A 24046-nucleotide genomic window follows, 5' to 3' on the forward strand; every position below is an offset into this window, starting at 1 on the left:
ACAAATTTGAAAGCTTTTTCTGGTGGGGAAAACTCCTCTCGCTCCAGGCCTGTTTGCCCGGGATGGGCCTTCCAGGATGATGGGCATGCTTGGTGCCCAGCTGCCATCAGCTGGAGACCTGGTTGGGGTGAGGAGGACCACGTGGGGGCAGGGGTTGCAGAAAAGGGGCAGGCAGGGGCTGCGGCCATCCATCTTCCTGTCTATTCCCAGAACGGGTTCATCTCATCTTGGGCAGCTGGCTGGAGGCGAGATGAGGCCGAGTGAAATGCCAGGGCTTTTTGCCAGGTACCTCCCAACAGCAAAGTCCCCAACGTGTACATGGTGACTGGCGCAGGCTCTAGGCAGCACCCCCCTCCACCACTCCCCACCCCACTCCCCAAAAGTTGGGGAGGCAGGAGCTGGGTGCGAAGGGGACAACAAAGCAGAGGGCTCTACGTGGTCCGAACTTGCTGGCCAGTGTCTGCCAATCTCTGAGCAAATCCCGTTAAGGATTCAGGCTCAGGAAAACGAACAGTTGAGACTCCTGGAAATCCGAATGGAGCATCAACCTTTGCTGATCAAACCATTCTCCTTTGTCTAAAAATGCTAGTCAGGTGGCCCATCTTTGCAAGAGCCCTTTGAGAGTTTAGATCACTATTATTTGTTTATTTCATCCAGAGAATTCTTTTGAGTGAAATGGGAATAGATGAAGTGGACTATTTACGTTTGGAAGCTCACGGCTCCTAGAGTGAGGGGAATCTAGCTGTTCTGCCACACCCACCTAACTCCTTTTCATTGTCCTTGTGAGGAAATTCCACTGCACTCAGGTGACTTGGGACAGGCACAGCCTATTTGTTCACTAGTGATCAAATCGATGGCTGAAGTCACAAAGGCATTTTAGTCCTTCAATAGATTAACTCGTATCTACGTTGAAATCTCCAGAATTTCCTTTTTTTTAACTCTACACACTCTCTCCGTGTTTTCCAATTGACTTCCTTCAGAGAATGGCTCAGGCCTCCGGTAGCTTCTTCTAGGAAATGAGACACATTCCTGATTTGGACGAGGAGGATGGCTCTGTCACAGTGATTCCCTTCATGTCATCTGGCATCTGCCCGTCAGAACGCCACACATTCAACTCGTCAAAAATGCCTGTTTCAATCATCTCCTCTTGCCAGGGAATGGAGCAGTTGCCAGTTGCAAATTCCTGAAAGAATTCTGTATCTGTTTGGTCAAAGACCACACCTTTGACAGTGGAAAAGGCACCTACATCCTGAATATTCTTTGCATAGACAGTTCTGGAGTCTGGGATAAAAGGAGGTATCAGCATCCCTGTTAGAAGAAAGAAAACCAAAGAGGTGAAACCACATATAACATAAAGAGCCATTTAGGCTAAGAATTCTTTCCCCTTGTGGCTCAGAGATCTTGCTGCTCTTATTTGGGGACATGGGCTAGTGGCTAATAAAGACAACAAAGTGTGCCTAAAAGCACTGCAAGTCCTTGAGGGCAGGGACTCAATCTGAGGCCCTTGGTATCCCCCACAGAGCACATAGTAGGTGCTTAAATATTGGTTGAACAAATCTGGAGATTCTTCAAGTCTAATTTGGAAGATTAATTTGAAAGAATGTTGGCACTTGTCTCAGCACTCTCCCCAAATCCTCATCACAAAGACTTATCAGAAGACAATGTATTCTTTACCCATCTCTGCATCCCTGTCCTGCTGCCCTTTCCCTCAAAACTTTTTCCACTAAGAAAATAATACATTCCCACCACTCCACCCAAAACCTTTCCAGATTCTCTAGACCAAAAGTGCTTGTGCCAACCTTCCAGACAGGCAGCTTCACCTGGAGGTCTAGCACCACCAACCTTCCATGTTCAGGACTGAAGTCATTGTCTTTCTTCCCAAAGCCAGTGTCTCTTCCTAATACGTTAATCAACCACAAACCTTCCAGTTTCAAGATAAAGAACGAGTCATTGAAGACTTCTCCCTCCACCCGTACATCCCAAAACAAAGTAGTCACCAAGTGGTATTACTTCTTCCTAAAGCCTCTTGCCTGCTCAGGTAGATAATGTCCAATCCTGGAACATGTTGGGGGGATGAACAGAGAATTTTGTCAAGGGTAGGTGGCATTATTTGGGGGGGGCAGAAGGATAGCTTTAAAAGAACATCATCTCTAAACTTTAGAAAAAAGCCAACTGGCTATGGGTTAAAGCATGAGAAATACCCTCCTGCAGGCCCCAGCCCCAAGTCTAAAAAGCTTGTTATAGTACCAGCCTCAAGCTGTCTCCAGTTAATGTCTTTAAAGAGAGGGTTGGCACGGAGCTCATCACAAGTCCCGTTTTTGAATCCAAGACGCTTCTCTGGGTCCTTCTGGAGCAACGCCTCACAGAAGTCCTTGCTGGCTTTGCTGAACGTCTCTGGGTACTTCACAGCCTCTGAAAGGACCCTCTGCTTGAGCTCCTTGTTCTCTACCTACATGCAATGGGATGTACCACATCAAGTTACACCTTTGCCAAACCTACCAACTTTATTAGAGTTGGGCTAAATCAAGTTTAGGAAACAGACAAAAACAACACAGCACCAATTAAATACTTCTTGTGGTGGTTTGGAACTATGTACCCCACCCCCCAAAAAAAACACAACACGTTCTTAAACTTAAATCATTCCTGTGGGTGTGAACCCATTGTAAGTAGAACCATTTGATGAGGCAACTAGTTAAGGTCTGTGTGGCCCAGCTTCATCAGGATGGGTCTTAATCCTACTACTGGAGTTCTTTAGAAGCAAAATAAAATTCAGAGAGTGAGAGTAAGAGAGAAAGAAAGCCATGGGAAGCAAGAAGCTAAAGGTAAATGGAACCTGGGCGAGAAGGGAGAAGCCAGGAGAGGCTGCCATGTGCACTACCAAGGACCTCCAGCAGCCAGCCCCAGAACCCCAATCGTTGGGAAGCAAGCATCACCCTGATGATTCCTGTATTTGGACTTTCTCCTAGCCTCAAAATCGTGGGCTAATAAACTACCATTTTTAAGCCGAGCCTTGCTTGAGCAGCCAAGGAAACTAAAACACTCCTCTTGGCTAGTCCTTCTCTCATAAATCCCATCTCAGAAAAAAAGTCTGAAATTCAGTCACACTGGATATAGGTGACTGATAACACTTTAGTGTCTTCCCTCAAGCATAGGGCTAAAGGAATATTAGCATTCTTAAGGGCTGAATAACTTATGTCAAACGAATGAAATTCTTAAAGTGAAATTTCCAGGTGCCAAAACTGAGGCGAAGTGTATTTTTCAGGAACTCTAGTTGACTTGTCAGCACATTAACAGAACCATTACAAATCCATTTGAGAAGAAAAGTATAAAAAGAAATAAAAAGTGAATTTCATAGACCATAGCTGATATAAAGTTTCATTTTTATGCATATCTAACTAGATAGAAACCAAAGAGTGACTTTAGGGTGTAACTTTATTGAGGTATAATTTACATACATTGAAAGCACCCATTTTAAATATGAAGTTTGAAGAGTTTTTGTTACCGATCAAAATGGGGAGTTCACTGCCTGATGCATTCAAATGCCCAATTCCTGAGACACCAGTGTTTCAAAAAGAGAAAGAGTTTATTGCTAAGCACAAAGCAAGGAGGTCAGATGCCTATCAGCCTAAAATCTATCTCCCCAAACTATAGCGAGTCTGATAGTTTTATAGTAGCAAAAAGACAGGCAGGTTTATGCTAATGAGTCTAGTAGCTTGAGATGACAAAGTTAGAGAATGATCTCATTATTGAGCATGCACAGATTAATTGCATGCCTAGTCACAGAACATATGTAAGTTAAGATTTGAGCCACTGCACACATCAGGCAGGCCAGTTTTGGTTAGATCTACCTTTGTCTAATAAGATAGTTTATTAATTAGCCCAGGGTTAGTTCTGGGCCAACTCAGGTTCCCTCATTTAAAAAACATTAGACCCAGGGATGAGCCTCCCTGGCACCGAGGGATCACTACCAAGTACTAGCTGATGATGTAACTAGAAAATGACCTTGAATAAAAGGTTCAACTCGGACCAGCAGAATATCCCTGTCTACATATAATAACAGGAGTTAAAAATGCTTTTTGACCTAAATCAAGGGGGAAATGGAAAGGACAAATGAGTTTATATGGCTATGAGTCTCTAAAAAAGAGTCTGGAGGTTGTCAGGATTGCCCTTATGCACACCTGAGCAGAGTCTCGGAGACAGATAAAGTAGATACAACCCCAGGTATTGGTTCTTCTGAGGGCTAAAGAGACCCACAGGTTTTATGGTCATGGCAGATGGAGTTCACTGCCATGTCAGTTGGCCCTTCTCTGGAGTTGGTGTTTCTGCGTGATGGAGCTGGACTTAGATGTGATCTCTTTTCACAAGCCTTTCCTGTTACTTTACCAGAATTTAGTTGGTGCTGGGGTTTAAGATATATCTAGGGGATCTGAATCTCTGGACTGACAATATGATAGCCAGGCCCTGAGCCTCAACAGACTTCAGCTCCTTCACTCTGGTTTATTGGACTTACCCCACTCAGCTAATATGGAGTTGAAGAATGTCAACCACCACACCATGGAGCCAAGAGTGCCTACAACTGAAAGCAGGAGGATTGCATCCAGTATCCATGGGGAATCTAAGCCCCCTCTTGACATAGATGTGGAATGGACACAACCAAGCCAAGGTCCACAGCATGGAGGAATACAGTAAGGATTAGAGTGGAATTACTGATATTCTATTCATGAACTATTGTGGTTAGTAATTGAGAAAATGTGGCATTGGTGTGGAAAAAGTGGCCATGGTGGCTGGTGGGTGCAGGGAATGGGAGGAAGAGATGAAATGTGGAGGCATTTTCGGGACTTGGAGTTGTCCTGGGTGGTGCTGCAGGGACAATTGCCGGACATTGTATGTCCTCCCATGGCCCACTGGATGGAACGTGGGAGAGTATGGGGTATGATGTGGACCATTGACCATGAGGTGCAGCGATGCCCAGAGATGTATTCACCAAATGCAATGGATGTGTCATGATGATGGGGGAGAGTGTTGCTGTGGGGGGAGTGATGGGGTGGGGGCGGTGGGAGGTGAATGAGGACCTCATATTTTTTGAATGTAATATTTTTAAAAAATGAATTAAAAAATAAAATTAAAAAAATAAAGTCAATATTAATTGGGAAAAAAAATTTAAAAAAAAATAAAAAAACATTAGAAGGGAATCAAGAGTGTCTACAACTGCAAGCAGGAGAATTGCATCCATCATCCATGTGGAATCTAAGCCCCCTCTCTATATAGAGGTGGAGTGGGCATAACCATCCCAGGGTCCACAGGATGGAGGAATAGAATATGGATTATAGTAGACTTACTGATACTCTATTCATGAACTATTGTGATTAGTGATAGAAGAAAATGTAGCATTGATGTAGAGAAAGTAGCCATGGTAGCTGCTGAGGGTAGGGAGAGGGAAGAAGCGATATGATGTGGGGGCATTTTCAGGACTTGGAGTTGTCCTGGGTGGTACTGCACGGTCAGATGCTGGACACTGTATGTCCTGCCATGGCCCACTGGGTAAACTGGGGGAGAGTGTACACTACAATGTAAACTATTATCCATGTGGTGCAGCAGTGCTCCAAAATGTATTCACCAAATGCAATGAATGTCCCACGATGATAAAAGAGGTTGTTGATGTGGGAGGAGTTGGGTGAGGGGGGTGTGGGGGGGTGTATGGGGACCTCATATTTTTTTAATGTAACATTTTTTTTTAAAATAGAGAAAAAAAAGGAAAAGAAAAGCATAATAAAATGGATAAATGCAAACCAAAAAATAATAGTAAATAAAATGTAACTTTAAAAAAAAAAGGAAACAAAACAAAACAAAACAAAAAACATTAGGGAGCTATCTAAGACTGTCTAAGACTCCAAAGTTGTAAAACAGGATAAGGGGGTACAAGCAGGGCCAGAGACAAGGTTTTTACAATCACAAGATAAGGGTTATATAGTTTTATAATCATTATCAAAGATCAAGGCATCTGGGTTCTAGTATAGTGATTTTCAGTAATTTCAGGTATTTACTTTTGGCTATTCTACAATATATTAACAGTAAAAAAGCATCTATATAATGTTTAGTAATCATAATCATTTGTTAAGTCTTAACTCTCTGTTACAGTTTTTTATCTGCCCCGCCCCGACCCCGCAGCTTGCTTGTTGTCTGCTCTCTGTGTCCATTCACTGCGCGCTCTTCTGTGTTTTTACTTGTCTTCCTTTTTGTTGCATCACCTTTGCTGAGTTAGCTCTCCGCAGCTCCTGCAGGCCGGCGGCTCTCCACAGCATGCGGGCGAGCCTGACTTCACAAGGAGGCCCTGGGACACAAACTCAGGGCCTCCCATGTGGTAGACAGGAGCCCAACTGATTGAGCCACAGCCACTTCCCTCTGTTACATTTTGATATATTACCCATGCAACCACCACTACAGTCAAGCTATAGACATTTCCGGCACTCCCAAAATTCCCTTGTGCCTTTTGTAGACAGAATCCCCACCTCACCCAACCTCCCTGCCTTAGGCAATCACTGATCTGTTTCCAGTCACAAGAGTTTAGATTTGGTTTTTCTAAAATTTCATAAAAATGGAATCAGACCATTATTGCTCTTTTGTACCTGACTTCTTTCATTTAGCCTAATGGGCCTGAGATTCACCCATGGTTTTGTATATCGATAGTTCTGTCTTTTTTATTGCTGCATGGATATGCCACAATTTGTTTATTATGGTACTTTTTGACTGAGTTCCAGGAAGGGCATCTCGTAAAAATGCATCATGCTTGTTTTCTACACAGGAAATCTGGGATTCTGGTTTTGGGGTGTGGAATCAGAGACAACACTGACATGAGACCCAGGCAGCCTCTTGAGGTGGAATCCACCTACGAACCTTGAGGGCAGCCACTGCGGGTGGACTACATACTGGGTGTTTTGTTGTTGTTGGCTCATTTGTTTGTTTGCTTTTCTTAGTTGCTAGAAGTCAGAACCAGGGTCTGCTTTGGCAGTAATCCTGCCTAAAGTCTTGGTTGTATGTTTGAGTTCTTTTCTGGTTCCTTCAGTGGACAAGAGGCCAAACTAGAATCACATTGAGGTGGTTAACCCCCTGCCAGTACTGCTATGGAGTACTGCACAGCAGGAGAGATTCCACATGCAAACTTGGGGGATTCCTCTCCAAAAATGAGGTTTTACAGCTCTGTAGCAGTGGTGACAGCAGTCTTGAAGGCCAGCACGCCAGGAGATGCTTCCAGATGCTGAGAGGGAAAGGAAAGTAAGCGGAGCCAGCTCTCTCCCTCCTAGACATCACTGCCTAGCAGTAGAGAGAATAGGGGCTGATGGCCATGGGCCCAGAGACTCTGACTCAACAAATATTCCTGGGGCAGAAGGCTCAGGGCTGGCCCCACTGTTGCCTCAAATAATTACATGGTTCTTTTGTGAGCTTTCCTTCCCTGAGAAGAAGGGAGAGAGAGTCCTAGGACCAAGACGAGCCTCAGTAGCAATCCAACAGAATGTCAGGGTCTCCATTCCAGGATCAGTGATGGCAACCCCACCATGGGATCTTCCTCCCTCTTCTCTCCACCTGCCCTGCTTCAGCTCTTCCATCAAAGTCCAGGTCATCTTTTCTCAACCATAATGTCTTCCCCATTCAAAGAATGAACTGCACAAAACTTGAGAAAAGGGTTTAATATAGTGACAATGGTGAAAATATCACCAAGGGTGATGGTTTGGGGTGTAATAAAGTTCGGTAGTTAAAAGCAGTCTTGACATCAAGGCAGCAGGTAACTGTGGCTGGAGCATTGCTGATTTCAAGGTTGAGAGACAGAATTGACTATTAAAGTTCAGGGTAGAATTATAGAGATAGTGAGTGACTATAGACAATTTTGAATCATCTGAAGACTCTTTGGCTGTTAGAAGGCTGGAAACCTAGTATGTTCCAAAAACACTTTAAGGGAGGACAAGTGTAAAAGCCTGATGGGGTATGAACAAACTGATAAATCCATGTAGAAGAAAATGATGGATCAAGACCTCCAGACAAAGTTGAGAACATGGTTGGTTTATGGCTGCATCTAAAGACAACTGTGTGAATGTCTTTTACATCAGGCTCATGAACAGTGCAGGAGAAGGTAGCCTCCTCATTTCGGGTTGACAATCACTCCCTCATTCAAACAATAAACAATCATATTCCTGAGCTTTCTGGGTCAACATTTGCTCAAAGGAAAGAAGCCAGCTTTACGCCATTGGTTTTGAATAGGTGGTTAGGCATCTCCAAATATCTATACTTGTGGTTCTGTTAGCATAGAAAACCAGAGAGCTCTCCCAGCAGATGCTCAGGAGAAGACTGAATAGCAAAAGAAACAAGGCATGTAGCCAGAAGGTCAGGGGCACACCACATCAAATGTCCTATTTCCAACATTCAAAAGGATACTGGATAATTTTGTCAGAAAACTTGCTGTCCCCATGAGTGTGGCATATTTCATCACAGTAGGGTTTTTAGCATCTCATGAAGAGAACTTGTTCATCTAAACTGAAGAGCAGTAAATCTACCCAAAAGAGGTAAACCAATACACACATGTTTTCCCAGAGGGCACTGGTCTAGGTGACACCAGAGGAGGCTGAGAATTTGCTCATGGGTGAGAGTTTGAGATGACTCAGACCTCCTGGACCCTGGAATCCTCCTTAGAGTCCAGGAGCTCCAGAGAGATGAGGTCACCATGTTTCCTCTCCCTCTGCCCAGGAAGGGCCTATGATGAGAAGATTGGAGCTCAAGAGTCAAGTGGCAGTGTTTTCAGATGGGAACGTGTCTGCTCCTGCCAAAACATCAGCAATTATCCTTGCAAGTCTTAGGAACCATCCCTCAGTCCCTTTTTACAGGCTCCGTGGAAGTCATGTTCACTAGCCACATCTGCACCTGGGGAAATCACCCCATTGAGAGAGAACAACACTCAGAAGTAAGACTCTTGAATTTGAGTCTGTGGCCTAATGTAGTCCTGCAGAACATCCCCCAACATCCTCAGTAATAGACTCTTTTCACTACCCATGGCCACCCCCCACAAGGAGACTTAATACCAGGACAGCTATAGAGATTTCCTACAAAGGGGAAGATCTCTTACCTTTTCTCCTCGAGCTCGAAAGGGTCCTCTGGCTGCAATCATCTCATACAACGTGACGCCCAAGGCAAAGTAGTCTACTGAAAAACCATAATCCTCACTCCGCAATAGCTCAGGGGCCATGAAACCTGTCAAGACACAAGGATGCACACAATGTCAATTCAGAGACATTTGTGGTGAGCACTTATCCCATGCTTATAAACACAAAAATGATGCTCTGACAATACACTACACCAGAGCTTCTTAACCTCAGCACTGTTGACATTGCACTCTGGATAAATCTTAGTTGTGGAGGCTGTCCTGTGCACTGTAGGATGTTTAGCAGCATCCCTGGCCTCTATCCATTATATGCAAGAAGCAACCCTCTCCCATCACCTGAGTCGTGACAACCAAAAATGTCTCCAGATATTGCCCAACATCCCCTCAGGGGCAAAATCTCCCACTGTTGAGAACCACTGATTTACACATTTGATGTGAATACTCATTTTCCCTCTCTGATAATGGGAATATCACACTATGACCAAACAGAAGATGGATTGTCCTTCCTTGCCTCTCAGTCTACAATAGTGTAAAGGTGACTTGTGGAGCATTATAGATATTTTGGTCTATGACTGGTTACAGAGACCCTACAAGTTGCTTCTTGACCCCTTTGTTCCTGAAATAGCCATAAAAGATAGATTTAAGCCAACACATACCAAAGATAAAAAGAGAATAATGTCCCAGGTGCCACACTTCGGGGCTGAAGCTTAATGAAAATTTGCCAAGATCAGGTATCTGAGGCACTTACCTTGAGATCTTGTTCTAGATTGACATCGGATCATTTATTAGCACATTTTAATAATACTTATTACAGCAGACATGTATTCAGGGCTTATTATTCAGGTGTATGTACAATTTTATCTCATTTAATCCTCACAACACTGAGGGGTAAATGCTATTACTCTTCCTATTTTCCAGATAGGAAAATAAAGGCTTAGTGAACTTAAATACTTGTTCAAGGTAACATAGATTGTGTAACAGAGTAGGAATTCAAATTCAAGTGCTACAGTGCCAACATCTGAGTTTACAACCACTGCATTGTCATTTGGGTATGATATTTAAACCCATTACTAATCTACTTAATTGTCTTTTTATAACTTAGTTTTTACTGTTACCAAAGTTATTCATGCATATGAAGAATCAAATAGTTCAACAAGGCTTATATCTAAAAAATAACAGCCCCCTGACTCCTTCTCCTCCATTTTATTCCCATTTTTCAGAATACTTTTAGCTGACTATTTTGGATTTACTCCTATCTCTAAACAACATGTTTCTATTGCTACTTTTGAATGTTTTCATTTGGGACCACATCAGTTGAATGATCTCTTCCACCCTCCTAGTACATCATTCAGGTTGGCCAGCATTCAACTCAACACTATTCCCAGCTGAATGAAAAATAAACCTCAATTATGTTTCCTTTCTTACATATTACATTTTCTTACATATTACATTTTACATATTACATTTCTTACATATTACATTTCTTACATATTACATTTCTTACATATTACATTTTCCTAGATTATACATTGACTTTTACCCCATTTAAAAAATTTTCTATGTGCTTATCACCATTTCAACCCCAAATTCCCTGAAAATTATTTAATACAACATCATGTTTGATTAATCAAATATTTTATTAATTTCATCCTCATGAGAGAGTCTCATGAAGGCTTCTTAACTGCCCTAATCTGAATTCTGGTGTCCAGCTAGCAACCTAGAATCTCCCTGTCATCTGGGAAGCCCTTTACCTGTCTCTTTCCTAACTTCTAGATCATTCTCATTTTTGGTTTATTCTCTTATTTTAGTCAAATAGCTTTCTGAGGAAGAGTGCTTAGAATGTAAACTTTTGAGAACTTTCATATCTTAAAATGCCTTTATTTACCCTAATATTTAATGAACAGTTTGGTTGGGTATAAAATTTTACATTGCAAATCATTTTCCCTCTGAATTTTTAAGATATTTTTCCTTTGTCTTCTCACTTCTAGAACTACTTTTGAGAAGACCAATACCATTACCAAAACCCATACCTGCCCTAGAAGCTTATAGTGACTTCTTTGTATTAAAATCTCACAGTATTATGTTTGGGTAGGATCTAGTTTCGTCCATTATGTTAAGCATATTCAATCTGGAAACTCATGTCCTTCATTCTGGGATATTTTCTTGAAATATTTCATTGACATTTTTCCCATCCAGATATTCTGTTCTCTCTTTGGAATTTCTATTATTCAAATATTGCACTTTCTGCACTAGTTTTCTAATTTTCTTGTCTTTTCTCTCCTATTTTCCATCTTTTTTGTATTTTGATCTACTTTCTGGGAGAAAGCTAAACTTTGTCTTTCAAATCTTTTTTTTTTTTTTAAAGATTTATTTACTTATTTACTTCCCTCCCCTTCCCCCCTCACCCTGGTTGTCTGTTCTCTGTGTCTACTTGCTGTGTCTTCTTTGTCCACTTTCTGTTGTTGTCAGCAGCACGGGAATCTGTGTTTCTTTTTGTTGTGTCATCTTGTTGTGTCAGTTCTCCGTGTGTGCGGCACCATTCTTGGGCAGGCCGCACTTTCTTTGGCGCTGGGCAGTTCTCCTTACGGGGCGCACTCCTTGCGTGTGGGGCTCCCCTATGCGGGGGACACCCCTGAGTGGCAGGGCACTCCTTGCGTGCATCAGCACTGTGCATGGGCCAGCTCCACACGGGTCAAGGAGGCCCAGGGTTTGAACCGCTGACCTCCCAGTAGACGGACGCCCTAACCACTGGGCCAAGTCCGCCACCTCAAATCTTCTTTGGAATGCTTTATTTCTACCATATTTTTACTTTCAAAAGCTCTCTAAATATCCATTTTTATAGTATCCTGTTTCTACACAACATCTTTTATCTCTCTGGGAATATTTACAATAGGTACAATGTTCAAGTATTCCTTTTCCTCTATAGTCTTAAAACCTTCAAATTCCCTTTCTCTCTTTATTTTGTTTCTAGTTTTCCTGAAGTTTTGGTGATCCTTGGCTGTCTGCTCATATTTAAGGCTGGGACCCTAAAAAGACTGGTCACAGAGTGGGACTTGTTGATTTTGGGCCTCACTATAAGGCTATCTTTCTGGATTCTTTTGGGGGGGGAAACTTTTATTGGGTTTTTCTCTTGTGCTGGTCAGATTATGTAGGGAGAGATCCTTCACTCACCTGGCCTGGCTACCAGCATTCTGAGAGTCAAGTTGGAGATATGGGCAGGAGAAGTCTCAGCAATCATTTGCTCCCCTTCTTTCTGTTCTGTACACCTGTTCACAATATGCTTGGCAGTCCCCATTCAGCAGAGCTTTGGTTGTATCTTCTCCAGAGAATAAACTGTCACTCTTCCACCAGGGTGCAGGAGAGAGAATCTCTCAGCTATACAGATTGTTTGAAGAAGGAGGGGTGCTTTGGTGATGTAACTTCTTTCACATATTCACTCTATTTTCAAACCCACTTTCATTCTCACTTCCAGAGGAACATGATACTATCAATTTCTGTGTTGTTTATGTTGTTATGTTTATGGGTTATGCCTTTGGCTTAGGATTTGGTTCTCTTGTCTATAAATTAGTTGCCACTCATTCATCTGTTTTCTAGGTTCCAAAATGTTGTTAACTTTATAACCTTTCTTGTTTCTTACAGAATTAAACTTATGTTGGTTTATGTTTTTAGTAATATCTCCTTACTGCCATTATCCTGGGATTTCAGGAGGGAAAACAAATAATACATGTGTTCAGATAATAATTTTGTCTATGGGAATATCCCAAAAGATTACTTCTAAATTAATTCAAAATAAACTTTCAATTTCCCTGATCTATTGGTCATCTCAACCTGATAAAAAGGAATAACTAAGTCTGGTTATGTATTGTTCATATGTCTGTAGTTGTCTGTGCCTTGTTAATATTGATGATGACTTCTAGTGGTCATCATGACTTTTTCAATGCTCCCAAAAATCTCTTTGATGATTTTTCTAGATTACTGCCTGAAAACATCAAACTCACTCCTGTGTAGTTTGTTAAACTCAACTTCTCTGAAATCTGGAAAGGCAGAGGTCTATCTGTATTGTCTTTATCCCTCTTTCACTTTCCACTATACCTCAGAGATCAGGAACAAATGTTCAGTAATCTTACCTGCAAGTTCTCTGCATTCTGAGATGTGATTTACCCCTACCTGATGACCTAAGCTTGTTAAAGTATTTCAATATCTCCTGCAATCCCTTCACCAATACTAGGTTCACATTCTACCTTACTTAATCTTTATCTATGACAAAGGAGACAGAATTAAAAATAGGAGCTACTTTCTCTAGATCATCCCTCAGAATTGAACAGCATTAAAAGCAGTGGACCTTTTCACTCCCTGACCCCCTTCTTGCCATTTGAATTGTCCTCAGTGTTTTTACCAATCACAATTCCCTTCAGACTTTCCAGCTCCACTCCTGTAGTCCCTGCAATTTCTTGCAGTTATCTCGCTACATGCTCTTCTTTCATCCTCTGTCCTGGTCTCCTTCAGTGTTTCCCACTATTTTCTTAATTAGGATCATGTGTGAACTCAAGGTCAGAATTACAGGTTTGAGGCTTCCCTATACTTGTGAATAATCCTCCCTCCTAGAGTGATATCATGCAGACTCATGCCTGTCTCACATCAGAAGTTTTCCTCTGTTTGGTCCCTGCTGCCAGTCATCACAAACTTCTGCTTCCACAAACTACTCCCTAGAGGTCCACAGACATTTCTCTAGATGCCACCAATAATAACAGAGGAGTACACTTTCATAGCATGGCCTGTGTTCCAGGCCTCTTCTAAGTGCTCAATGTACAGTAATCCATTCTAAGCTACATACCCAGTTGCTGAAGCCATTAAAACCATTTTTCAGAAGAGGGACTTTAGGTAACTTCTCCGAGGTCACACAGAATAGAAAGTCACAGGACCTGGAGTCAAACCTAACCAATTTGTGTCCAAGTCCATGTTTTTAACTATTGTGCTAGCCTGACTCGTGTATATCCTTAACCACCATGATTTATTGCCTCTGCACTCTAAATAGACCATGGCATTCCAGCAAAGCAAGTAAAGACTTTGTCAGATGTCTATTTCCAGATACGACCTCCAAAAGAAGTTCAGATGCCTACCATTGCTCTATCTTGCCCCTGTGCCAGTTCTGTGACAAAGATCAAGAGTCAGGGCAATGAAAGTCAAGTTTACCCTGAGAGTACACTTCCGGTCTCCCACTTCCTAATTGCCACCTATAAAAAGGCCTCAGTCCAATGCATGGAAAAGATGGAAAGACCAGTTTATACTTTACCAGCAAATATGGTCCATGACTCCTAATTCCCAGGGACTAAGAATAGGTGTTATGGGATAAGGCATGGGAGGTGGCTTCTGTGATCAGATAAGTTTAGACATTCTGAGCTAATTTTGTCATTTAGTTTAGGTCCTTCCGGTACCCTTAAATGCTAATGAACATGATAAATTTGCAAGAAAGAGATATATTGTGCAAAATTTGCCAAACTAATTTGACCACAGAATTCTTTGTCCCCAAAGGGAAATCAAATTCCATAGAAACTTGGGAAACATGGCCATGCATATAGATTAAGTTCTGCTTGTTCAGACAATTACATTGGTGTCCAGACTTCACTCAGACACTGTGAGAAAAAAATCGTTCAAGTGACCACAATTCCTAACTAAAATGGAAGTCTAAGAGAAAGTCCCTATCAAATCACAGGTGATTTGAAGTCATTATATATCATCTGTTGGAGCAAATAATCCAGCAGCACTTCTAGTCTGTTCTACACAGTTCAGTACCAAATTATGTTTATTTTTACATTCCCAGGGCCTTACATCGTGACAGGACAAAGTAACCAATAAATATTTGTTGAATGAATGAGTGAATGAATACAATCTTAACCTACTTACTTCATGAATTAATTTACCCCTCGCACCTGGCTGAAAACTCTTTGAGGACAGAGACTGTCATATTTCTTTTGCTTGTCACACTGGGCAAAAGTGCATTGTCTAACAGATTCCTGTTTATCACTTGATTGAATCAGTGACTGACTGAAGGAAACCACCTGTGAGGGCTGGAGGACACTGGCCTTTGGAGGAGCTCCCAACCATGTACCATGCGCAGAGAACTGGGAAGAACATCCAGAAGGGAAGAAGGGAGCTCCTTTGAATTAAAAAAAAAATTTTTTAACTCCTTTGAGTTTGCTTGATACCCTAATACCCCAGACTTTTAATTTACATTCTGATGTCAGCATCTATTATTTAACCATTTTAGGGTCATATCCGGAGCTTAATATCAAATACAAAGGGTGTTTCCTGCACGCAACATGCTCCTCCACTAATAAAGAAATGCCCTGTGGAAAAATGTAATATCCACCTAGTGTTCCAAGAGAAAACCACCACTCTCTTCACAACGATGACGATGGAGCCCTCTGGTGGCCAATTTGACCACAATACTTAGTGTCAGTTTGTTAACTTCTATCCTAACACAACTACATCAAATGCCTGACTCAGTGGAGGGCCTCTTGACATTCTTTGGTGACGAATAGTTCTTTATAGTTTTCACCTAATGATCTAAATCACCCTGAAACATGCGAGTAGAATTTCCACAATAAAAACCTTGGAGGAAGAAAATATGCCCTGCAGTGGGTCATCGTGGGTTTGGGTGGGAGGTTATGAAAACAAGTAACACAGAAGTCAGCAAACAGCATTACTGGTCCATTTTAGCCCCAGACACAAAATAGGGCTTATATTAGTTCATAAAAAGGCGACGTTGGCCCTAAGCTTTTATGCTGTGGGGCCACTTTACAGACAAGCTGCCTTCCAACAAGATCTTTCCGAGAACTTCCATAACTGGGGAGCTTCAAAAGGAGCCCAAAGCCATCAAACATCTGCTGAATTCTGCTCCTAGACAAACGCAACACAGACACAAGATGTGCCCAGGTGGGCAGTCTCTCGCCAGAATTGCCCTTCCTCATAAATGAGGGAGAAAACCCCTTCTTATCCTTCTTCCAGGTATACCCTTTCTCCTTATTAATGCCATGGGTACGGACAAACCTGCTGTGGTGACAGATACCAACTCAGAAAGTGCTTAAAGCAGAGGAATTCGGAGGATTTGATGACATAAAACAAGACTGGAATCACCACTCTGTACAATCTCCTCAATCTCAGGCAGGAGCATTTCTCTCCCCAAGGCCAAAAAAAAAAAAAAAAGAAAGGAAAAAGAAAGGTATTTCTTAGAAATGCTATCAGAAATAATCCTGAAAACACTGAACCATCAAGAATGTGTAAGAGAGTGAAAAGAAGGATTAAAAATGTATCGAATACCTACTATGTGCCAGGTGCTTTTGACAACACTGCAGGAATTAATTCTCACAGTGAGCCTTGTGTGGTAAATATAATCTCCATTTTGCAGATGAAGACCTGAAGGCTCAGAGAGGGTAAATAAATCATCCAAAGTCACACAGCTAGTAAGTGATGGGCCTGGAATCTGTACCCAGTTCCACCTGACTTTGAATTCTCTTCTTTCTGCTCTACACTGGGCTGCTTCCCTTCCTGCCTGAAGGGAAGGATGAGAGAAGATGAATGAGATGGGGTGGAGGAGGCAGAAGAGGCAAGGGGCCACTCCACACACACACAGGTCCACTCTGACTCTGTCTGGATGGGAGCAGCCCCTTCCTCTTCTAGGCCGCCGTCCTCACCTGGCTTCTGTCCTCACCCGGCCCCCGTCCTCACCCGGCCCCCTTCCTCACCCGGCCCCCCACTCTACAGCTGATCTTTCTTAGATAGCGAAGGCCTTGGCTGTGCTGCTGTTCGGGGCAGGTTAGCCCTTCCTGGCTTGGGTTCTAGTGTGACCACCCTGTACATCAGGGTATGCCCATGGGCCCTCATGTACGTTTTATTAAAGTTAGTACATTTTGAGAGCTTTGAACAAGTGCCTGACAACAGTTAGGGTTGCTGGACCTGTCGCCGTCTGCCTCCATCCACTCAGAGAGGCCCACGGAGTCCCAGCGCCCTCCACTGTCAGATCGCTCCAGACCCGCCTGCTGGGCTGCTGTCCTGAGAAAGTCCTTGCCATCCATTTCGCAGTCCCCTCTGCCTCAAGGCCACTCCTGGAGAGTGGCCCAGCAAGGCACCAAAAGGAAAATGCTTTTATCACAGAGGCCACTGGGTGTCAAGACAACCATAATCTTTTAAGGTGGGGCCCCAAGGGGCGACTTTCTGCAGCCAATGATAAAACTCCTGAAACAGCTGGGGATATATACAGATGAGAAGTCCATTGGTGAGACCTCCTGATTTTTTAATATTTGCATCCAAGGGATGATCCCCTTCTCTCTATCACCCACCCACCCCCGTCAGCCTGAACCTGCTGCCTGACCCCCCCTCACCGAGCTCCCTACCCCCTCCCAGGCCATGGAGACGCAGAGGGAGAGCGGTTTGCCTGCTGAGTCCCCATCCCCGCTGCCACACTCCCCGCTCCTTACCTGGGGTCCCTGCATAGCCCTTGGTCTTGGACTGCCCGTCCTTCAACTCCACAGCCAGCCCAAGGTCAGAAATTCGGATATTGCCTGAAAAGCAAATATTGGCTGAGTGCGCATGCAGCTCCACGGAACAAAACAGCCCGGCGTGCTCAGAGCCTCGCAGGAGCCAAGCGCTGCCCTCTGCACACACTCAGGGCCACGCGGACAGCGAGGTCGTCCCAACCCTGGTGCCAGGCGAACACGGCCCCTGCCTTGTCTCCCTTGCCAGACAGCAGAGGGGCCCAGAGGACACGGAGAGGGGGCTGGGGGGCTGAGCGCCATCGGTACCTGGACTGGAATTCAGGACATTATCAGTCCCAAATCCAGTTTCCGCAGGTGCCTTCTCTTTCCCAAGCAGACAGCAAAAAAGTTTTGTGAAGGCCTATGTATTTAACTGACGTAGGGATACAAAGGGGAAGGGGATCTAAAACTGTTTGAGATGCCCAAATCTGTCTTTGTTTTCTGATAAGAATCCTAATTTGACTTCAGATACAAATCAAAAAGGAAAAATATGATACAATGAGGATTTGGTCATCCGAGATTAACTGTGACCCACAGACATCTCTAGATCAACTCACTGTAATACTGGGTGCCCAATTACACACCCGATTTCACTGAAGCCCATTCAAAATTGTGACGTCTATCTGAATGTTCTGCCAACTGCCCTTCTGTTGCCAATCTGTTGAATGGGCCGTCAATCCAATTTAGGGTGTCTGGGTGCCCTTTAAAGCTCAGCAAAAATAAATCAAAATCTTTTCACGCTTCCTAAAGAGAACTGTGCCGGCCTTGGAGACAAGCTGGGAGAGAGCAGCCTGGCTGGACCGACTGAGAGAATCCCCCCAAGATGGGGAGGGAGCCCCGCGAGGCCAGGGTAGCCACCCCTCACCGTCGTTGTCCAAGAGGGCGTTCTCGGGCTTGAGGTCGCGGTAGACGATCCTTTTCTGGTGAAGGTGCTCCAGGCCGCTGATGAGCTGGGCCGTATAGAAGACGGCGCGCGGCTCGTCGAGGCCAGGCTTCTCCTGGCTGACGTTGTAGATGTGATACCTGGGGAGGGAGGGCGGATGCTGCGACTGGGCCAGGGACTTCTCTGGCCGCAGCTCTGAGCAGGGTGCCCACAGAAAATCACCGCAAAACAGAGCGAGGGCTTCCGAAGCCTGTGCTTGTGTCAGCAGAGAGTCTGAGTGCAGGGATCTTAGGCTAGTGGCCTGGGCGTTCAGAGGCTGAGCCAAGGCATCAGGTCAAAGGAGGAAGCAGAGGCAGTACCCAGATCCAGTCCTGGCTGGTAGTTTTAATAGCCTCACAAATAGACAGTTAAAGAAGAGAAAGAGGGATGATTCAAAGTTCATCTCCTCTCGCCTGTCCCCTACTCTGGCCCGTGGAGGCTGGAAAACATTTCCTTACCACCCACTGAATGAATTCAAAGGTTGAGGAAGGCGAAAGAAGCAGCCCAAGTTATTTCAAAATATAAATATTTATATCAAGTCTATATAAATGTAGAGGCTATTACACCCAGCCTCAAAAATCAAATCTTTGTTGGATTGTGGAAAAGGATTTTCTCCCCTAAAATGTGTCTTTTCTCATTTCTACCACTCTTCTGTTTTACAAAAAGACAAAAACCCAACAAATAAAATGAAGTGATTTTTTTTAGACTAAACAACCAGGAAGAGGCAGGCAAGGAGTCAAATAAACAAGAAGGACACCCCTCAAATTAGACAGCCAGAGGAACAATACAAATGGCCTTAAAGTGTCATTATCATTTCCACTCTCTTCAAGGCTTTTTTTTTTTTTTAAAGGAGGCACAGGACATTGAATCCAGGACTGTACCTGGGAAACAGGCGTTCAACCACTTAAGCTATATCTGCTCCCCTCTTTGGGCATTTTATTTGCACTTTCTAGGACACTCTTCCTCTTGCCCTTATAACCTTAGAAGGGTTACTTAACCCAAACCTCAGATCCCTCATCTGTAGACTAAGCCACACTTACCACATACAGAGTCAATGGAGACAAAGCCAGATGAGAGAACGGATGTGCCGAACAACAATAGGGCAGCTCACTTTTGGTGAACACTCACATGCACCAGCTGCTCTTCTAATAATTTCACATGTGTTAACTTACTTGATCCTCACAACATCCTTTGAACATAGGTATTACGTTTATCCTTTTTATGTTTCCTGAGGCAAAGAGAGGCTAACTTGCTCAGCTAGAGTACATGGGTGGCTTTTCTTTCCCTTCACGCAAAAAATAAAAATGCCAGTGTTAGAGCTCAAATCCAGTCAGTGTTTTAGTATCAGCCAAGTCTTCCAACGAGTCCAGAATCCCTTTTCCTGCTTCTGAGAGTCAAAGACCTGATTTCTTCTTTGGAGCCAGGGCCTGGCTCACAGAGCTAGGGCAAATTAAGGCACAGGGCAAATTCTGGGACACAAGCACATTCTCTCTGCATGGTCTACTGGCCGCGCAGTGTCTCTAGCTCTATCATCCCGTAAGAGTGGCTCTCCACAAGGCAGAGAAGTTGAGGAAGTTCGTCTTCATTTCCCACCCTTCCTAATGGAAAGCCTTCAACCTTCTTGAGACTCTCCACCTCCGCCCCATTAGTCACCATCCAACTAGCACATACTAGTTAGCCGCTGGTTAGCACCTGGGTCAGCAGACGGAGTACCATATATCCCACTGTCTAAACCACTCCTCCTCACTTCCCGTAGCATTAAAACAAATGTGAGGAAAGCGAGGGACACCTCGCTTCATAGGGAGGTACTTTTTAGTCCTTTTAGGGTGACTTTTGGATTTTGATAGGGGCCTGGGGCTTTCCTTTGCTCCTCCAGTGGTGTGTCATGAGTAGCTGTGAGCTGTTTCAGAGTGGGAAGTGGGCCCACCCGGGTCCCAGAGAGCCTCCACCAAGCTTGGATCACCAAGCCCCATCCCTGGTCACAGCCGGGACGCCCTCTCCCACATCTGGAGAAGGTTCCATTTACCTTATGTCGCCTCCATTCATGATGGTCATCACCAGACAGAGGTCGGTTTTGGTTTCAAATGCATAGGCCAGAGAGACTATAAACCTGCTATGGACTTTTGCTAGAATCTTCTTTTCTACCATAGCACCCTGAAAAGGAAGATGTTGAATAAGTACCCAGGTTTAGGGGAGAAAGCACCATCACCGTTAAAGGTCAAGATCCACAAGACAAGAAAACCTCCTTGAGACCATGTGCTGTGCTGTGTTGCCCTCTGAGTAACACGCACAACAAAATGGTAACGTGATTGATGAGAGCTTTTAAAACAAGCTTGCAGATAACTTACAGTGTCACTTTCCCTTTTCCACAGACGGGAAAACTGACATGCAAATTTCACTAATGTACAGACTTCAGCAGGTACTGATCTCCTGGACCAGTCTCCAGGCAACCAGTTTTTAAAAATATCCTATTAAGATTCCACCTCTTGCCCCAGCGGCCCGTGGTATTTGCTTTCCCTTACAGTTCTTCTTAATGTTTGACCAGCTTGGCTTGCTGCAATCTCAGCCTCTTTCCCCTGTTAAGGACTGTGGGGAGATGGAGAACAATTGACCAGCACCCTCCCAGACTGCCCTGCATCTTTATTTAGTTTTTTTTTTAAGATCCCTATTTGGATCCCTCATGCTGTTACATGGAAACATGCTCTTAAAAGTTGTGTTTAGATAAAGAAAGCAGATTCCTTTTGTTGAAGGAGGCCTCTTTCTATCTGGAGCTACAGGAAACATTTTAAGTTGATTTGACTTTGTATCCAACTAACATTCTGAATTTAGGAGAGAGAAGAGGCTATAATTCTCTAATTGCTGGATTAAAATTAGAGTTATACAACGGTGAGGGATAATTACTTCCACTCTAAAGCCTGACAGTATTCAGTGAGAATACTGTGGATTTTTCTAGATACCTCCAGTCAACTGGTTGCCACAGGCATCTGGTATTTAACCTTGTAAATCATCCTAAATTCCAGGTGTGACTTGCCCATTGTCAAGGAGACACCCAGCTGGGGGACGCCTGTGGTGCTTGCTGCTTAACCCTGAACACAACCTCACCACTCTCTGTGCCTGCAGGTGGACAGGGAAAAAGAGAACCACTCGGGGCTGAAAGGGCAGCTGGAAGGCTGCATTAGGTGAGTTCCCAGGACGTCCTAAGCAGCTTTCCCTGATCCTGTCCTAAAAGGGCATTCTGGTGCCAGTTAGGTAGAGAGGATAAAACTTGGAGCATATACTCACATTCCCTGGAAAATACCTGCATTCCTGCACCCCTGCATTAGGGAGAGGTTCTGCCTCATGTGTCAATCAGTCATAATCGGCTGGCCCAAGTCCTGCCACAATTTCCTTTGCATTCTCCATCATCATATAAGCTAGAGCTCTGGGGAAAGTCTTTCAGAAAGTCAGAGTATAATGCCCGGACAATCCCCTACACGGCCTTTCCCTACAAGACTCTCTTCCCCTTACACTTGCAGCTGTCTTTCAGTAAGGTGGAGAAAAAGAAAGAAAGAAAGATGGCCAAATGGGGAACGTCACCCACACCACAAAACCAAAAAAACGCTAAGGTCGGTCTCCCAGGAGGGAGGTCTGCAAATCACCCGCCCATGTCCAAAGCGGAGGTCGGTTATTAAAAGCAGCTGGGCAAGTCGGCACACAGGCCTGGAAAGGAATTTAGAGGTCACAGACTGCACCCTCCTGGCTCCACACTGTGGCCAGAAACCAGCAAGCTGTGATGCCACAAAAGAAGAAAAAAATAAAAAATAAAAGGGAGAGGAGGGGCCCATTTTGATGTGCAATAGCTAAACATGATGTATAAGTGGATACAGATGGGCCAGAAGCGTAGCCAACGATTGCACCACTGCAGAAGGTTTGGAGGTCCAAATGGCAAGGGCAGCATCCTCTCCAAGGCCAGGATGTCTTCTGCCCCAGCTGTGAAAGCCGGCTAAGGGGGCGCTGTTTGTCCTCTACACGCTAAGGGGCTGACACTGTCCCGCCCCCTCGCCCCGTCCCACCCCACCCTGCCGCCCCGGGAATCTAAAAGCCATTTACTTTGCACTTGCTGTGAACTACTGCGGCTGCTTACTTGGTACCCCTTCCTTTTCTTCAGCCTCTTCTTATTCAGTTTTTTACAGGCATACATCTTGCCAGTGGCCTTCATCTGGCAGGCCGACACCTCCCCAAATCCCCCTTTCCCCAGGATCCTGAAGTCCAGAAACCAGTCTTCCCCCAGGGGCTGGGCCTCCAGCCACTTCCACTGGAGGAACCGCAGGAAGTACAGGCTGCCCAGGTACTCCTGGAAGGGGGCTTGGCTCAGGTGCGCCAGGGTGGCTTGGAGCAGGGGTCGGAAGAGCCCGTCCTGGACAGCTGGGTGCTCTTCCTTGACCTTGGCCACCAGCCCCTGGTCCAGAAAGCGGCAGAAGAGCTTGGCCTGGGGGTCCAAGTACTCGGCCAGGATGGCCTGGGCCTTCTGCCCCCGGAGGTCATCATCGGTGGTGTCGTAGTCCTCGAGGTCCTTCCAGAGCTCCAGGGCCGGCGCGTGCCTCTCGTCCGTCTTTAGGAACTGCCGGAAGAGCCGCTTGCCGATGGGCTGCTCCGAACACACGTTTCCAAAGTCGAGGCTGAGACTCTCACGGAGGGACTCGCACTTGGAGAGGGGGGGCAGCTTGAGCTTCGCCAGGTACTTCTTGTCCCGGGAGGCCTGGGCACTGCTCCCGTCGAAGCTGCCGCGGGCTGCGATGAAGGTGGAATTGGCCACGACGGTCTCCAAGGACCCAAAATCCATCTCGGTGCCGCCTCGCGTCCGCTTCAGGCCCGAGAAGCCATAGGCCCACGGCGCGGGCGCGCGGCGTGACCCGCTGCCCTTGGCCTGCCGTCCCCGTCCTGCCCTCGTGGGGACGGGGCCGACGTCCTGGCCGGGCGCAGCGACAGCGGGAGGACCCGCGGAAAGTCCCGGCAACCCCCGGCGGCTGACGGGGCAGCCAGCTAAGCCCCGGGCCCGGGCTGTGAGGGAGGATGAGTTCAAGGTGACGAGCAAGGGCCAGGAAAAGACAATCCCCCTAAGCCACCTCCTAAACCGATTAGAGATAAGCTCCCTCCTCTCCTTCTGAGAGGCCGTGTGTGTGTGTTTCCCTGTCAGAAAGGACAAACGCCAGTACTCAGCGGGTGTCGGCGCTGGGGCGTTGCTGCCTGCACTTTCATTCTGGGTTGCCCTTCATTCGCCCCTCTGGCTGAGGCGCACGGGGGCGGGATGGCTGTTTGTTTCCTTGCTGGGGGGGGGGGGGGGGGTCGCCACAGCTGGAAGGTCTTTGCAAAGGAGAGGCCCTAAGAGAAGCCCAAAACGTGAGGGGGAAGGAGGGAGGCTCCGGGGTAAACCTTCATTTACCAAAGACGGCTGGTCTTCCC

General features: G+C 45.1%; 1 protein-coding gene across 1 annotated transcript; it reads right to left on the reverse strand.

Annotated features, from left to right (window-relative positions):
- Window positions 1-889: 889 nt before the first annotated feature.
- GRK1 (G protein-coupled receptor kinase 1) lies at window positions 890-23426 on the reverse strand. Its single transcript, XM_004450763.4, has 7 exons — window positions 22728-23426; window positions 20631-20758; window positions 18548-18705; window positions 17626-17709; window positions 9113-9237; window positions 2248-2449; window positions 890-1308 (listed from the first exon to the last, which is right to left on the reverse strand). The coding sequence occupies exons 1-7, from the start codon at window positions 23424-23426 to the stop codon at window positions 1010-1012; spliced, it is 1695 nt and encodes a 564-aa protein (XP_004450820.2). The 3' UTR covers window positions 890-1009.
- Between the last annotated feature and the right edge of the window lie 620 nt (window positions 23427-24046).

Source organism: Dasypus novemcinctus, chromosome 15, assembly GCF_030445035.2.
Source record: "Dasypus novemcinctus isolate mDasNov1 chromosome 15, mDasNov1.1.hap2, whole genome shotgun sequence".
NCBI lineage: Eukaryota > Metazoa > Chordata > Mammalia > Cingulata > Dasypodidae > Dasypus > Dasypus novemcinctus.